This window comes from Pteropus alecto, unplaced genomic scaffold (assembly GCF_000325575.1).
Source record: "Pteropus alecto unplaced genomic scaffold, ASM32557v1 scaffold25, whole genome shotgun sequence".
Lineage (NCBI taxonomy): Eukaryota > Metazoa > Chordata > Mammalia > Chiroptera > Pteropodidae > Pteropus > Pteropus alecto.
Genome location: NW_006441955.1, coordinates 10,846,649 through 10,863,858, shown reverse-complemented (window position 1 = coordinate 10,863,858; position 17,210 = coordinate 10,846,649). Strand labels below are relative to the sequence as shown.

Sequence of the window (17,210 nt, the reverse complement as noted above, 5' to 3'; positions counted from 1 at the left end):
ATCTATGTATCTATCTATGTATCTATCTATGTATCTATCTATGTATCTATCTATCTATCATCTATCTATCTATCTATCTATCTATCTATCTATCTATCTTTTATCTACTTATCTATCTATATGTATCATCCATCTATCACCTATCTATATCTTTCTCAGCAGACCAAATTTTTCTCATCTCTAGTACACAGAGTGGAAAATCTGCTAAAGTACCCACTTCTCACACCAAATGATCTTCATTTGTCTGTCTTTAGCTCTCACAAATACTTCCAAAATCACCAGAGACTGTGTTTACTGGCCCATTTTGCATTAGCTGTCCAGTCCTGAACTAAATACTTAGACATACGGCGCTTATCTACACCACTATATGGATTGGCAGGAAGGGCAATTCCTGGAAAAGTGGGGTTAGGCAGCTCAAACAATAGATGCCCACACTCTCTACATGATGGGCGAGAGAATGTCATGTAGCACTGCTGGGACTCGTTTGTCTACTTATTCTAAAAATATCTGTTTTTTACTGGACATGGGGTTAGGATACCAAGATGAGCTGGATAACCTCTATCCCCCTGTTCTAGTTTTGTGTCAGTCATTTACTATATGATCTTCGTAAGTCATTTCTTCTCTCTGGGACTCAGCTTCCTTTATTAAAATAGAACAGACAGAAGTAGAAGTGTTTTATTGTCCATTATAATAAGACTACAAGCCTAATATCACTGTTATTTCAATTACTCTTCATCAAGAACGTCACACTCATGATCCAGAGGTTTTCTCACCAAGAAGTTGTATTTTCTGAAGCCCATCCCCCATAGTATAAAACAGAATAGATCATGAAAAGCCTCAGCCAGTTACAAAAACCTTTGCTTTGTACAAACCAGAAATTCAAACTGAATGAAGTCATGATATCACTCTTTTCCTTAAATAAAAAATGATAGTTAAAAAAACACTCAACATGGTAGTTTATATCCAATAAGACTTGGCAGATATGGTCCTGTGGCACTAAGGATTTAAAACTCGTCCTCCTAGCTTTGCAAAGCTAGACCTTGCAATAAATCTTACTAGTTGTGTGGCCTCATCTTTGGCCAGAAGACTGAAGGAGTTCTGAGTGGTGAATGTGTTGCCAGTCATATGTTTGTGTTGTTTTGGCAGAAAACTCCAGAAGAGGAGCTGCAGCCAGAAAACCTTCCTACTGAGACTTCAGCCCCCAAAGATCCCCTGAGCTCTTTGGCCATCAGGCCAGTCTCACAGCCTTTTGTTAGTCCAATGATGAAGAACAAGTCTGAAGAATGTGAGACCTGGATTGACAGGTTTAGGAAGCTGGAAAATGCCCTCTACCTGTGTGATCTGAGTAACACAGGTGAAGTGTGAAGCTTAGAGTTGATAATGCCTTTCTCTTTCTGTTCTGGTCTAAGAGTGGATCTCATCTCCTTTCACTTCTTAACAAATACAATTTGTATATAAACCATGTGCCTGGCACTGTGCTAAGCACAATCAAGAGATGTAAAGATGAATTAGACATGTATTCTTCACCGTTGCTTAGTTTCTTTGCGTCTCTGATCGTTCCTCCACTCTATCATCTGAGTCTAACCCACAATCCAATCTTGTTCTTCTAACTGAAATACTTCAGTGTGCCTACTTACAGGATGAACTCCAAAACTTCTTAGCAAGGCAAAATCTGGTCTCTGTCCACCTGACCATTCTCTTCTCCTTCAATTTTATTCTTTCAGCATTTTTTACCTAGTCATAATGAATAATCTGCCTTCTTAAGACTAGCCTTGCTTTCTCCTCTGACTTGCTTTTTCTAACCTTCATCTGAGCTGTCTGACTCTCCTCTACCTACCCACCCCATGACAACTCCCCATCTTGTCCACCTGGCTAATTAATGCCTAAAATTTATATGTTGGAACTCAAGCTTTACTCCTCTGAGACTCCTCTGATTTCCCCAAATAGATCTAGGCTAACCTTTACCTGGCCTCTCAGAGTTCTTTAACATCCATTATCATATTTGATATATTGTATTTTTTATTGGGTGGGCTTAGAACTATCTCACCAGTAGACTATATTCCTTTTTTATCCCTAGCACCTTGCATAATTCTGTTTAACATTTTTTTGAGGCAGCAAATAAATGAACGAATGTACATAAATAACTAAATCCAAGATGAAAGGTGGTAAAGCCATTAGGGTATGCTATGTAGACATTCAGAAACAGGAGAATTCCTTCTTAGTGAAGTGATCGGGGAATGAATCATAATGTGAATGGATCATTAAAGATAAAGCACAATTTGTATATAAAGGAATGAAATCAAGGGCCCTGTCTGGCAAAGGTACAAGTTGGCCAAGTAAAGTATTATGTGTGAAGCTCAAAGAGTTTAGTTTGGATAGAATGTAGAGATTATTAAGAATAATAATAATTTAATGTCAACTGTAATTTAAAAATAAAAGTAATATATTAGTTTTAAAATTAAGAAAGAAGACCATTAAATGATAAAGGTAGAGATATGAGAAGGGACCAGATCTAGGAAGCTCTTAGATGCTGGACCGGGAATTTGGATTTAATTCAAAGACAGCGAGTTACACTGAGAGTTTCTAAGCAGGGGAGTGGTATGATGAAGTATTTTGGAAAGACTCTTAATGGCTGTGAATGAATAAAGGAGAAAATGAAAACAAGAAAAGAAAGACAATATTGCAATGTTTAAGTGAAAGAGAATGAAATCCAGAACTTGGAGATTTAGGGAATGAAAAGGAAAGAACATACACAAAAGCACATGGACTGAAACTGCTGTATTTAATCACATCCTGTCATTCACAAAAAGGTAGTGTATTAAATGGAGAATCTAAAAACATCGAACTCGGAGAAATGAAGAGTAGAATTGTGGTTGCTAGGGGAAATGAGGAGATGTTAGTCAAAGGGTTCAAACTTTCAATTATAAGACGGATAAGTTTAAAGAATCTAATGTGCACTAGTTAATAATACTGCATTATATACTTGAAAATAGGTATGAGAAGAGAGCTTTAACGTTCTCACCATAACAACAGCAGCAGCAAAATGGTAATCATGTGAATAAAAGATATTAACTAACCTACTGTGGTAAACGTTTTGCAATATATACATGTATCATATCATCACATTGTACATCTTAAACTTACACACTGTTATATCTCAATAAAACTAGAAATAATTTCTTAAAAGAGGTATTGCCCACATTAATATTCCCTAGAATGAATCATCTAACAATAGCAATGCCTATATTTTCATTCTCTCTGTTGTTTCATTTTGTTTTGAATTTGCAAAGCAAATTAATTCAAGACTACATGAAGTGTAACTACCCCACAATACCAAGAACTCTTAATAATTATACCAAAGAGAGGGGAAATTTTTAATAAAAATTTATTTAGCTGAATTAGAAAATCATTTTTTAAACATCTATTATGAGCCTAGCACTGTGCTAGAGGCTGGACCAGGAGGGAAACGAGAAAGAATTAGACGTGGTCTCTGGCCTCAAGGAGCTTTAGGTAAGAAGGTAAGACAGAGAGACTGGCAATAGTTCAATACCAATATTATTTTTAACACAGCATACAGTAAAGTATTATAATTAAAGAGTTAAAGAGTCCAAAGGAAAGACAGAAGAGATGTAAAGAAGTACATCATCTAATGTGAGCCAGAGCACTCAGGGCTCCATGCAAGACAGCTTGAGATTGGCCTTGAGGAGAGGTAGACTTTGGATGGCTGGGTAAAGCATTCTGAGTTCAAACCACCTTCTGCAATATTAGAAGGTGGGAATGAATATGATGAGGAAGGCAGTGAACAAAACAGGACTGGAGGTTCATGTTCAAATGGATAGTGTAAGGTGAGACTCTATTGTGAATCCCGAGGATGAGGGTGGGCTTCATTCTCTACCCAGTGTCCAACAAAGGTTCAATCAGAAGAGAACACAATGAAAGTTGAAATAGATAATTTAGGGAAGATACTGGAAAAAAGGAGATCAAAAGGTTATTGAAATAGTCATGAGTCCAGGTATTCATACCGGGACTATGAGAGTGCTCATGAGATTGCAAACAAAATTGAAACAAAACAAAAAACTGAGTAGAAAGAAAAGACATTTCTAAAGAAACAAATGCTGATTTGGGATGATGGATGATGGATTATAAACCCAGTTGCTAAGAGACTCCCCAAAGACTGAGACCTTTCTCATACTTTTGAACTGTTCTGAGGAAAAAACGGAGTTTTATTGACTTTGGAGGCAGATTCCAGCAGATTTGAAATGCCTTTCTCATGGCCTCTTCACTATTTATGCCTGTTTTCTCTGTTTCTATGAAATTCATTAGTTCCTCAGCAGCCAAAGACTGTGTCAGGCAGATCTGAGAACATCTATAACTATCTTTAGTGAGGGAAGGGGCTAACCAGGTCATCTTGTTGGTTTACCAACCACAGTATTTAAAAGACCACGTGGCCCTCTCCGGATGCTGGGCAGATGGTACTTGCTTTGCCCACTGATGAATCACTGCTCTTTGTTATATGCAAGGAAATATGTAGGCTGGGGTGTTCTCCATCCCGGACAAAGACAGACCATCCATCATCAACTTAGCATTTCTGGGAACTGACTTTGTGTTTATTCTCTAATGGGAGTTGTCAAGAAGATATCCTTGAGAAGAAATAAGGAATGACTATGAATAACTGGTCATGTTTTCTAAAGAAAGAGGGTAGTTGAGATAAATATTTGGGTGAATGGTAGATTTGGAAGTTTCCCAGTGAACTACAGTCTAGATAGAAAGTATTTTAGAGTTCAAGGAAGCAGAATGCAATAAGAGCCCTCACGGATATTCTCTGCATGGGTCTGGATTTTACATACCCTGTATCGCTAACTCCTTACGTTGACCACATGCTGAAGGGACTGATGTCCTTATTTGCTGAGGAGAAAGCCAAGCTCAAAGTGATGAAATAATAGTCAGTAAAAAGTTGAGCCATAATTCAAACTCAGTTCTATTGGAATTCCCATTATACCAAATTTCCATGACACACCAAAAAGGGCATGAGATGTTTTCGTTGTTATTTTTCAATTACTGTTGACATACAATATTATATTAGTTTTAGGTGTACAACATAGTGATTAAACATTTACAAAATTTACAAAGTGATCACCCCGATAAGTCTAGTGCTCATCTGACACCATACATAGTTATTACAATATTACTGACAATACTCCTTATGCTGTACTTCACATCCCCGTGACTATTTTTATAATTGGATGAGGGTGGGCTTCATCGTGATCCTTTCCTCTTTTTCATCCATTCCCCCAATGCCTCTCCCATCTGGCAACTGATTTGTTCTCTGTATCTATGAGTTTGTTTTGTTTGTTCGTTTACTTTGTTTTTAAGATTCCACATATAAGTGAAATCATATGGTATTTACTTGTTGCTTTGTTTGTTGCTTTGTTTGTTTTTACCAAAAGACTTGGATTCAAGTCCAGACTTCACCAATTTCTGAGCCTGTTTCCTCATCTATAAAATAGGATTGATGATAATAAAACATACCTCCCAGATTTGAGAAAGGATCAAATGATGTTTGAAAGATCTTTGTAAACTGTACAATGAAGTAGATGTCATTTTAATTCTTGTGGGTGAACAGGCTTTCCAACACTAAGATGGATTGTGAGGGTTATTTTATGTAGCTGTCCTGGGCAGCCCTTAATGAAAGTAAATTAGACAAATACAAATTTCAATCAGTGGACTTTTGTTTGACAGTAGGAATCTCCTATCTTTTCTAAAGCTTAGAAAATAATAGAAAATGCCTTCCCCCTCCCCACACACACCAGTGGTGAATACTAGATGCTTTTTAACATTACTTTTAATTTCTAATTAAAATATACAATATGTATAAAAATAATTTCTTCTTAAAATATATCATATATTTTAAGTAATGTTGATAATATTATTATAATTATCCTATAATAATACCTGAATTAATGAGTGCTTACTAGTTCTGGGCATTTTGCTAAGCACTATTTTACCGATTTTCTTACAATTTAATTATCCCTATTTTACAGTTGAAGAAACTGAGGCTCAAAATTTTAAAATAATTTTCCCAGTCAGACACTTACTCCAAAGCCTATGACGTATATTTCCAGAGGCAGGATATGAGGGAGTGTCCCGAGGGGTCAAACCTAGGCCAGAGGAAGAAAAGCCACCTAATCCAGAGATCTGCAAAGATGCATCCGCCAACTCAAAGAGATTTCTGCGACAAAAGGGCCAACGTTTTAACAGGAGCAAAAGACAATAAACCTAAATAGAATAGACAACAAATAAACTAAGATAGGATGAGATGGGATAGGTAAGGATTATACAGGACAGAATAAAAGTGAATGGAATAAATTGCATTAGGGCCCCACCTGTCTGTAGCCCACTGTCAAGAACATCTATTAGAGGAGACATCAGAGGGGGAACATCTTGCTCAAGAGTCCTTGTACATTTAAATACAAATAGTACTTGACAGCTTAAACAGAGATGACAGGTATCCACTAGAACTAACTCTCATGGGCTAGAAGTAGCTTTCCACAAATGACCAGGGGACTGCCTCTGGATACTTAAAGAAAAAATTTTACAATCATTACAATCATTATTAAAAATTTTACAATCACATATGCAGTCTGCATAACTACAGGAGAGTAGAAAAGCAACATACAAGAGACGTAGCTTTCATCCCTATAAAAGATATTTAAAATTTTTTTCATTGACACCTGTAGCATAGATCTTCACAATCAAGGAACATATTTAGAAAATAATATGAGCTCTACTTGAAACGATTTCTTCCTTCTCATTCTATAAACTAGTGGAGTGATTTAATGCATGGCCTTGAGCAACCTTGGGTTTCATTTCCATGCCTCAGTTTCTCACTCTGTAAAATGGGTTGTCATAAGGACCAAATGAGTTAACATTGGTAAAATGCTTGCAGGGGTACCTGAAACATGATAAATTTTATATATAAGTACCAGTTATTATTGTTATTGTTATTGTATTTTAGTTAATTTTCTGCATATCTAATTGCCCCAACTGGTTGGGTAACAGACACTTCTCTAAATCCTGTATATTCCCAAGCTCAATATCTGACACATGTAAGTTCACAATTAGGGGCTTATGAATGAGTTATTGATCTTGGCTGATGCCATAATCTACACTTAAACTCTTCTCCGGAACTATCAAAATCTACTTAATTTTATCGTGGAAAGCACATTGACACTGATATATATCACACATGGGTACAAGCATACGTTCTGTGATGGTAAGGGCCATCCTTATTGCACAGATTCAGACTCTGAGCCACAAGAAGTTACATGATTTACCTGTGATTACACAACAAGCTAGAGGGAATCACAGTAAAATACATTTCCAGAAAACTCAAAAATGTGCTGTTTAAATCCTGCATGTTTAGAAATATGTTTTCATAATTCACAGATAAAAGTAAACCAGAACAATTAGAAATTATTTTTAGCAGGTACCCCACCTGCTTCAAAAACTGACCCAAAGTTTTACGACTACAAAGAACAAGCTTAAATTGCTTGAGAATCTACCTATGAATTTTATTGGACCCCCATCTCCTTTCCCCAAAGTCACCCTCAAATTGTTCTTGATATATATTATGCATAGCTGGACTGGAAATATCTTTCTAGGATGTTAACTGATTTTTACAAAGCTTAAAGTTTCAAAATATTAGCATTTCATGTTTTCTCTGAAGTCATTTAAGCTAACTCATTATTTTTTTCTTTTTTGTTTTTTCCATCCTCTCTTAAAAACTTCTCACCCACCCAACCTAATCACAGGAGTCCTAGAGAAGGAACGAGCCAGACGCCTCATTCACAACTACAATCTCATTTACAACCTGTCCCTGAGCCCTCGGAAAATCGACCAGGCCTTGAGGAGATTTCGTTCAGGAGAAAATATGCTCTTGGAGCCAGCACTCCGATACTTAAAGGAGCTATGATAACAAGCCCATATTGTGAGAACAGATGTTTCCTTTATCTCCCTTTTTACCCAGACACATGTTTCTCCCCAGCCTGAGTGTAGTTGTGGAAGCACTGTCAGAGTTGAGGCTGATGTAGCTATTGTAGATGCTTTGGACTTGGACTTGGTTTCTGGCTGTGATGCTTGCTCATAAGAAGCTCGATGTGATATAAGAAAACCAGGTTTTCTCTTCGGAGGTGGCAAGAACCCAATTTCTTTAAATCTCCTTTTATTCTAATAAAGCTTCTTATTAATATTACATATTTTTTTCTACATTGCTGATCAAACTCTTTTTTTTTTTTTTGCAAACCCTGCAATTCCATATAGTAAAAAACATGCCAGGTATTGTCAACTCCCAAAAATGCCTGTCACATAATGGACCTAAATGTGTCGTTTTTGGATGAGTAAGTCCGCCCTTCCTCTAGTCACTATTCTGAGAAGGATTTCCACATTATAAGAAAAATAAAAGTATTAGCAATATGTTATCTTAATACTAAGTAGAAGTACAATTCCAAGTGAGGTGTTCTGAACAAGTCCAATATTTCCTCTAGTACAAAACAAAAAGATGTTACACTGTCTCCAGGGATATTTTCCCAGACTACTGAATAGTTTTGAGGAGGAATTCCTGGGACAAAAAATTCTGGAAATAGGTAGCATCTTCTTTGCTCCCTCTGGCAGGAAAATCAAGCAAAACTTTCCACCAGTTCTCGTAGTTCTTTTATCCTTAACATCCCTCCTCAACTTTGCACCTCCCATACAATACACTTACACACACACCACATCACATAGGTAGCATGAACTCATTGGAGAAACATTGGTCCGTGGTTTCAGATACAAATGTATTCCCAGTACCATCATTAATGCTGAGTGACCTGGATCCTGATTTTCACATCTGTATGGGAGACAACATGAAGGAGTAAGGTTCAAGGGAAAAGGCAAACAGAAAGGTCTCTGAGCATCTTCTCTGATTCATTTTATATAGTGGGGTGTCTCATAAAATCTTTTAAACAAAATCTTATGAACAAAATAATTTGTATCCACTGACATAAATGATCTCTAAGGGCCTTCTGGTCTAACCTGTTTTAGTTTTTATAATCCCTGAGTTGCCCAGAAAAATGCCTCTGAAGCAGACCAATCACCTCTCTAACATTCTAGAACACTTGGACCTGCTAGCTGCTTTTTAGGTCAGAGAATTAAGCAAACAGATGTGGCTTTCTCATGCTAAAAAAATACCAAATAAGGAAAATTAGAATGTTAGATCAAACAATTCGATATGCATTGAACAAATAATATATGCCAAGAACTTGACATATTTTGTTTCATCCAACTCTGACAACTCAGTAAGGCAGGTTTTATGGCTCCATTTCACAGTAGAGGAAACAGAATCTCAGGGAAGTGAAAAGAAAGCTGCTGGGTTGTGCCTCTTGGTAACTGGCCAAAGAGATAGGGCATTCTGGAAAACACTGGCCCCATGATACCTAAGAAGGTCCTGGTATATTCAACATGTCTGTGGGGAAGTGTAATGGAAAACCAGTTGAGGTGAAGGGAGGCCCTAAACATGTAGCTGGGGTTATCACACTAAGTCATAAGGTCTTGAAGGGCAATGATTTTTCCATATGTCCAGCATCTAGTATAGTTCCTGATAGATGATAGCCCTAGCACCCACCGTCAAACAACTGGAGGAGACTCTATTGACACAGCATGAAAGGTGGCCCCAAAGTTATGTGACTACAGGTCGTGCATACTATACTTTTGTAGTGCTGCCAAGTGTCTACTTCTAGAAGCGGAGTAGACTTGGCTGGATCTAGATCCACAGCTACTGCCCACCCACCACCACTACTTCAAGAGAGTAGAAAAAGAATAGGCTTTAAAACTAGCCCAAATCCAGCTCTGGTAACTTGTAAATTGTAGCTTTAGTAAGTTGTTTAATTTCCCTGAGCTTCATGTTTTTCATCTGTAAAACTGGAGTAATTGTATCTCTATAGAAGAGTGTTACAAACACTGAAAGCCATGTCATTTAAACAATTCTTTGAATGTAGTAGAGATAGACCTTTCTTATGTCCCTTTAGCTGTTGAGCATCAGGAAGTTTGAACAACAGTTTGTGTGAGCTGGCATAGGAAGGTAAGGTTACGGCTACAGCAAAAGCTAATTTTGAGATATATCTGCCTTCTAGAGCCAAGTGATCATTGCTCTTGGATCATCTCCGGTCTGGGATTCTCCCCTGCATTATTACAGGGCGCGCGTGCGTGTGTTTGCAAGACTTGTACATTGCAGAAGTAAATATTCATTAGCTTTTCTCTGAGTAAACATCAAAAGAACCAAAATTCAGTTTAGTCCTAGAGAAAAGCTTAGCTATCAAGCTGACAATGTGACAGCAGAGGTTAAATGAGGCCTGGCTGTGAGGCAAACCACTAGACACAAAGAGGAAAATGCTATGAGGTCATCATGCTTCAGAATATTATGACCTCTATACTGGGACTTCTCCATGGTTTGCTGATGAAAAATCTGTTACTTTTCTTTTTCTCATATCGGTGGTATTTAGTAAACTCCCTGTGGCTGTGTCATTGTGAACTTCTATAAACGCTGGGTAGAGGGTATCTGGTATCTGTGATCTTGATCAGATTGCCGAACCTTTCTAAATGGGTGTCTGTGTGCAGTGAACTGGTTAATCTCAAATATGCCCTGAGACCTGGTGTCAACTATGTCTTTCCCAACTGTTTGAAACCTACAGCCTCTAAATATGGAAAGAGCACTGAAGATATGACAGAGGCTGGACCTCACCAGCTGGGCAGACTCTTTCTCAGGTGTGTGATGCTCAGAAATTCACTACCTACCCAAAAGAGTCATTCATATAGAAGGAGATAATGCTTGCAAACTGCCTAGCACTATGCCTGGCATATAGACATGCTCCATACAGGGATACTGGCTTACTACCTTATTCATACACAGTATTTTGGTTTACCCCATTCAATGGGCTAAATCATTAAATTCCTTTTCCAGGTACAGACACCTTCTAAGCCAACAGCTGGCTCACTGATAGTGGGATCCTGGAGTGCAGAGACCATGTCCTCCACATCCCTGCTCCTCATTCTCTCACCTGAGCTTACTCTTCATTGTAACACAGCTAGGCTGGCATTACTATGCCCATTGTACAGATGAGAAACTGAGGCTCAGGGTGGTAAATGTATTTGCGTAAGGACTTACAACTCATGAGTGACTAAGCCAGGATAAGAATCCACTGAACGCTTCAAGTTCAACAATGTCCTCCAGGTCACAGAACAAATAACACACAGAATTCTCTTTACTAGGTGTGGTCTGTCTCTCCAGCAAATCTCAAAGTCACTCCATGCCAGGACAAAGGTCTTCTCCATCTTTGATCCCCAGCACAGAGCCCAGATTCACCACCAAGTGGGCACCTGGAAAACGTCTGTTGAATGGAGCCCTCACATGAACACTTTGAAAACTCAGCAGCTTTTGACCCTCTTCTATTTCTCCCTCTTCATCAATGCCTTCTGGGGACTGGAATAAAGGGTGTTTTCAGGATGCTTGGCGTGGTCTCTTCATATAAGCAGAAGCACAACGACAGATCGCGCCTTCCAAAGAGTTTGCTAAGTGCTCACTGACTCTTCAGAGGAATTTCCCAAGATCATTAAGAGAAACAATAACAGGGTTTGATATTCTAATTGGGATCAGAAATTGGACAGCTTTGGAGCTGGCCTGAGAACTGTGAAGCTCTGAAAACAAATGCTCGCCTTTCTTCTCTCCCTCTCCTCTCTCCCCGCTGTTGTCAGAGCCTTTCAGCTACAGTTCCAATGCTCCTTAGCAACAAAGGCGGGGTTCCCAGAGCTAGCATGCAAGTCCCCTCATCTGCTTGCACAGTTGGCCGAGGGACTGTGCAAAAGGCAAAGTGGCTTGGGGGAGGCCCAGCATTTAGCGTGGCTTTTTGGGAAATAGGAAGCCTCCACAAAGAGTTTCCAAACAAAAGGCATCAATATTATCTGTGGAGCCATCAGACTGCCTGGGGCACAATATGTCTCTGGCTTGGCCACATGCTTTCTTCCCAAGTTCTGTATGAAGGCTTGGTGGGGTCTCCCAAGACACATCTTGGCCCTGAATGCCAACGTCTTGCAAGATCTCCCTCCTCCTTCCCTCTCTTCTGTCCAGTCTCCCTCAGACTCAGTTTATCCAGGTTGGACAATGGGTGGAACCTAACTGATAGTGGGTGTGCCCAGGGGAGGGACATTGACAGAGGGTAAATGGTCAGATGGTAGGATAATCGTGAACAGATGGAACTGTTGAGAATGGATTCCAGACAAATTCATAGGCAGATTGAGCTCTGACAAAGACTTAGCTTATGAAGAGCCTTGTACCAAGTCCTTGCACAAAACACACATCTCACTCTCCCACATGGGGGTACTGCTACCCAAGTTCTGCTTCACAGGAATTCCAAAATACTCATCAATAGGACAATCCCTGGAAGATTCCAACCAGCAAAGCTACTTCTCAACATTCACAAAGAAGCAACCCTCAGAAGAGTTTCCTTCAACCTTTCTATATTTAAAAATGTTCAGAGATGTGGACCTCACTACTTGTCATCTTTGTCTCTCCAGACAGCTCCAGTTCCAATTGGTTCTTCTAAAATTGATCTCTCTTTTAATTAATGTTCTCCCCTCCCTTGTGGCCAAAGAGAATTTAAGTTTGAGCAATCACTGAAATAACGACACAAACCCTGTGCCTGACAGTTCTAGACATGAGGGAGGGAGGGAAGGAAGGAGGGAAGGAGGGAAGGAGGAAAGGAGGGAGGAGGGAAAGCTCAGCTCGGAAGACACCATCTGAATCCAGGGCAGAGACCGGTGAGGCTCATGGCCCTTGAGAAAAGGAGGGAGGTGGGGGAGGAAAGAGAGAAAAAAAACTTTGCTTCTCCTCTCTAGAACTGACTCAGCTGGGGAAGGGGCTACTGTAACCAAGTACTACAAACCGGGTAGCTAAAACAACAGAAATGTATTGCCTCACAGTCCTGAAGGCTGGAAGTCCAAAATCAAAATGTCTACATGGCTGTTTCCCTGGACTGTGAGGAGAATCTGTGCCATGCTTTTTTCCTAGCTTCATGTGCTTTGCTGGCAATCTTTGGTGTTCCTTGGCTTTTAGATGTATTACCCAGATCTCTGCCTTCACCTTCACATGACATTCCCTTTGTGTGTCTGTCTACTTCTGTGCCCAAATTCCCTCATTTTCTAAGGACACCAGTCATATTAAATTACAGTGTACCATAATGACCTCATTTTAGCATGATTACGTGTGTAAAGACCCTAGTTCCAAATAAGATGACATTCTGAGGTAGCATGGGTTAGGGCTTCAACGTCTTTTATGTGAGGATAAAGTTAACCCATAGTAGCAAGTAAATAAATAATTGTCTATGCGTGATCAGTATGTGTTCTTAGATTTGCCTTGGGAATAAGAAGGACATACAGGGAAGTAAATGTCTCCACTTAGGTGGGTTAATGAGAGCTTCCTGGAGGAGAAGATGGCTGTGCTCACTATGGGATGTCGAGTGGGCTTTTTTCTAGGCGAGTGAGGAGAGATGCTCTTTCCTGGACAGGGAAGAACATATTCAAGCCAAGCTGAATCTCTTTTCCACGTGACAGTTTTTTTAACATTTGCCATGTGGACACACACACACACACACACACACACACACACACACCCTGGGCTGTATAGAGTCAGTCTTCCCTCACCTCTATAAGCCAGAATTTGGGATCCTTTCCTTCACCATAGGTGCTGTCCTCCAAAGAGTATTGAACACAGGACCCAGGGGTTCTGCGAGCAGGACGTTACCACTAACATTCACAAGACTGAGAATCTAACCCCTATTTAATGATGAGTTACTGCCAACAATTGAAGTTGGGACTTTCCCTTGAAATTGGTGGGCAACTTCACAGGACCTTCCAGTGCCGTAACCCCAAAGAGTGGGAATTCTGAGTCCCCTGTATAATATATTATTTGATTTTTCAAAATAACTATTGTTCAAAATTTGTGTCCTCTCCCTAGGAAATACTTTCCCACCTCATTGATGTCAGGCTTGGCCTGTGACCTTTGACTCCCCTCCCAGTGAGAGAACTGTCAGCCCCATCCTGTTGACTCAAACACTTACTTTGGTCATTAAAGTTGGGCAGAAGACACATGTCCCTCCTAACAAGAGCTTTAAAAGACATTGTGTGGTTCTTCCATGTTCTCTTCTTCTTCAACCACAGCCAGCTTTATCTCAGAGAGCAGGCTAGGACCTGGACTAAAGGCAACATGGAGCAGACTAGAAATCAACACCATGGACATAAAAACAAAAAACAAACCTCTGAGCACAAAATTAAAACTGTCACTAAGAATTTGGGATTGTTTGTTACCAAGGTAAAACTTAGCTAAGCTTACTGATATACCCTGGTAAGTAAGTGGAAAGGGGACATAATTCCCAACAATAGTCCTTGGAATTGCACAGTGCACAGTGGGAGCTTCCAAAGCCTGAGATCCAATCTATATTCTGCCTCTAGAAGAGGCATTTGGGTTTCATCATTCCCCCATCTCTCAGAGGAATTGATTTCAGGTCAACTCTGATGCATTGTCCAGGGCATGTTTCCATGTATGCCCTCTATCCTCCGAACACCACACAGGAACAGGCCAGGGACAGTGTGGGGACATGAGAGGAATGGTGACCGTTTTACAGATGAGGATGCTGAAACTCAGAAAAGTTCTGTGACTTTGCTAAAGGTGTAGGAAGAGTTGGAAACAGAGTTGGAGTCCTGCCTTCCCTCAGCTCAGTTCTTAGTGGTCGTTTCTTGCCAGACCTGCCAGTCCTACTCCATCTTGGCTTATTATCCAGCTGTCAATAGCAGATCTGCCCCATTTTGACAGCCAGACTGGAAGGATGCAAGGAACTGTGTTCCCACGCACTGGTGCAGCTTGGGATCTGTTTCCTGCTGCCTGTGCCAAGGTTCACTGATCCCGAGAGAACGGGAAGAGAACACTCAATATTGAACACACATTGTGGACCAGGCTCTGTGATCCTACCCATTACTCATGGAAGCCTTCAGAGGTGAGAATTATTTCCACTCTATGAATGAAGAGATGAGACTCAAAGGCTCAGCAAAAGAGCGCTAGAGGCATGATTTAAACACAACCCTTCCCAGCTCCAACCCACCCTGGGCTGTCTGCAGGGGCCACTAAAGGCCGAGGTTTCTTGTTTCTGGAGCTTCTAATTACCGTGGGTCTCTTGTGTCTAGGAAGTTCTGCCTTGTATAGTTCTTTTTTATTTAAAAGTATTTACTAAACACCTACTATGGCCAGACTTCAGTAAATAGTTTGAATGAATTTCCTAAGCTATTTCCAGACTTCCTAGATAATGGTCTCATCCAAAGACTACTGATTAACTTGAAATTCCTTCAAATACTGACCCTTGCCTAGAATTGGACTGTTGGTAGCTTCTCTCCTTGGCACTTAACAGGTCAGGAAAGGCACGTTCACTGCTTTTGAGCTCTCTCCCAGATCACTCATCCTCACCCTGAGGCCGCTTGGCCAACGTCATGGTTTCCCTTGGCCCTCTCTGAGCTCTTAATAAGGCTTTGGTGATTTATTCCGTTATGGATGACTTAGTTATTTGTTTTCTGAGGCCTATGAAGACCACAGACATACCACATGGATGCTTTAGCAGAAAGCACTTGTCATTCTTTTCCACCCATCCATCCATTTACTCACCCACCAGTTCAACAAATGCAAACATCTCACTGTGTTTGGAGCTGTGCTGGGTAGCAGGCATATAGAGATGAGTAAGTCAGGCCTCACAATCTCTTAGTGAAAGCAGACACTAAAGCTGTTGAATACCACAGAGTATACGTGCTCTGTGAGAGGAAATCCAAAAATACTAAGCCATGACAGAAGACACACAACTCAGACCGGTGATAAGACTATAGCTGTTGTCAAAGGTTTCCTAGAATATTTATGACTGAGCTGAACTCTAGCAGAGGAGAAGCAAGTGGCCAAAATGGGGGTGGGAGTACTTGGGTAGCAAGGCTGAATTTTTTGAGTAGGCCAAGCAATATGAACAAAGCCGCTGAGACTTGAACCCAGTGTTTGTTCTGGGAACTGTGAACTATGGTTACATACACCTGAAGCATGATGCTCCAGGTGAAAGTGAAAGAAGCTGGAGAAGGTAAGGTCAGATCTTAAAGGCCCATGATGTCCTGCTAAGACTCCATATGGAGGGCAAAGGTCTGTGATGTGAGTGGATGAATGTTTTGATTGTTGAGAGCCATTGGAAAAAGCTCTGAGATGCAAGAATAGAGGCAGAAAAAACTGTTACAGACTACTGTGTGACTTGGATTAGTCACTTAACATTGTCGAATTTCAGGTTCTTCATCTGTAAAGTAGGCTTTAAAGCAGCAGTACCCAACCTTTTTGGCACCAGGAACTGGTGCTCCTATGAGAATCTAATGCCTGATGATCCGCGGCGATACTAGCGCTGGTGAGCAGCTGCAAACACAGATGAAGCTTCGCTGCTCAACTCCTGCTGTGCGGCCTGGTTCCTAACAGGCCATGGACGGGTACCAGTACCCATCTGCAGCCCAGGGATTGGGGACCCCTGTTTTAAAGTACTTTCTTTGCAGGATCATCATAAGGGCTGGAAATAAGGTATGGAAAACATCACACACAGTGTGTAACACTAAACAGGTCTCACAGGTAGCAAGTATTTTATAATGTCTATGTTCTATAATAACCTGATCACAAAGGTTATTATATGAAAACAGCCTTTCTGAGGAAGGACACTAGGGATAACACCATCAGCAGTACAGCTTTGAGGGAGTCACTGACACTGACGCACACACAAGTAAATAATTTACGTGTTTGAACCATTTTTTAAAAGCCCCATTATTATTCCTACTCTCTGCCTCATAGTGACTCTGGTAGTCGCAGTGCATTAGTTAATTTCATGGCCCTGTTGTGAATCTTAACAATATTTCACCCTCCTAATTCAAAATATTCATTCCAAATGGTTCCAACTTCACAAATAAATAATTCCTGTTGGAAAATGGAGTTTTTCCATCTGCCCAGCCCATTTTCCATCTGTTCCTATGAGCTCATGGTAGGACAGAGCTGGGTCTTGAGGCCCCTTTGATCAGTCCTGATTTAGGAAGGAATGACTTTCTCCCAGATGGATTGTACATTAGTGATA

At 40.3% G+C, this 17,210-nt stretch overlaps 1 protein-coding gene across 1 annotated transcript in view; it reads left to right on the top strand.

Annotated features, from left to right (window-relative positions):
• CUNH1orf87 (chromosome unknown C1orf87 homolog) overlaps positions 1–8,248 on the top strand; it is a 65,215-nt gene extending 56,967 nt beyond the window's left edge. Inside the window, exons 10-11 of the mRNA XM_006919262.1 lie at positions 1,147–1,354; positions 7,812–8,248. Coding sequence (XP_006919324.1) covers positions 1,147–1,354; positions 7,812–7,972 — 369 coding nt within the window. The 3' untranslated portion in view covers positions 7,973–8,248. The remainder of the gene's footprint in view (positions 1–1,146; positions 1,355–7,811) is intronic.
• The last annotated feature ends 8,962 nt before the right edge of the window (positions 8,249–17,210 follow it).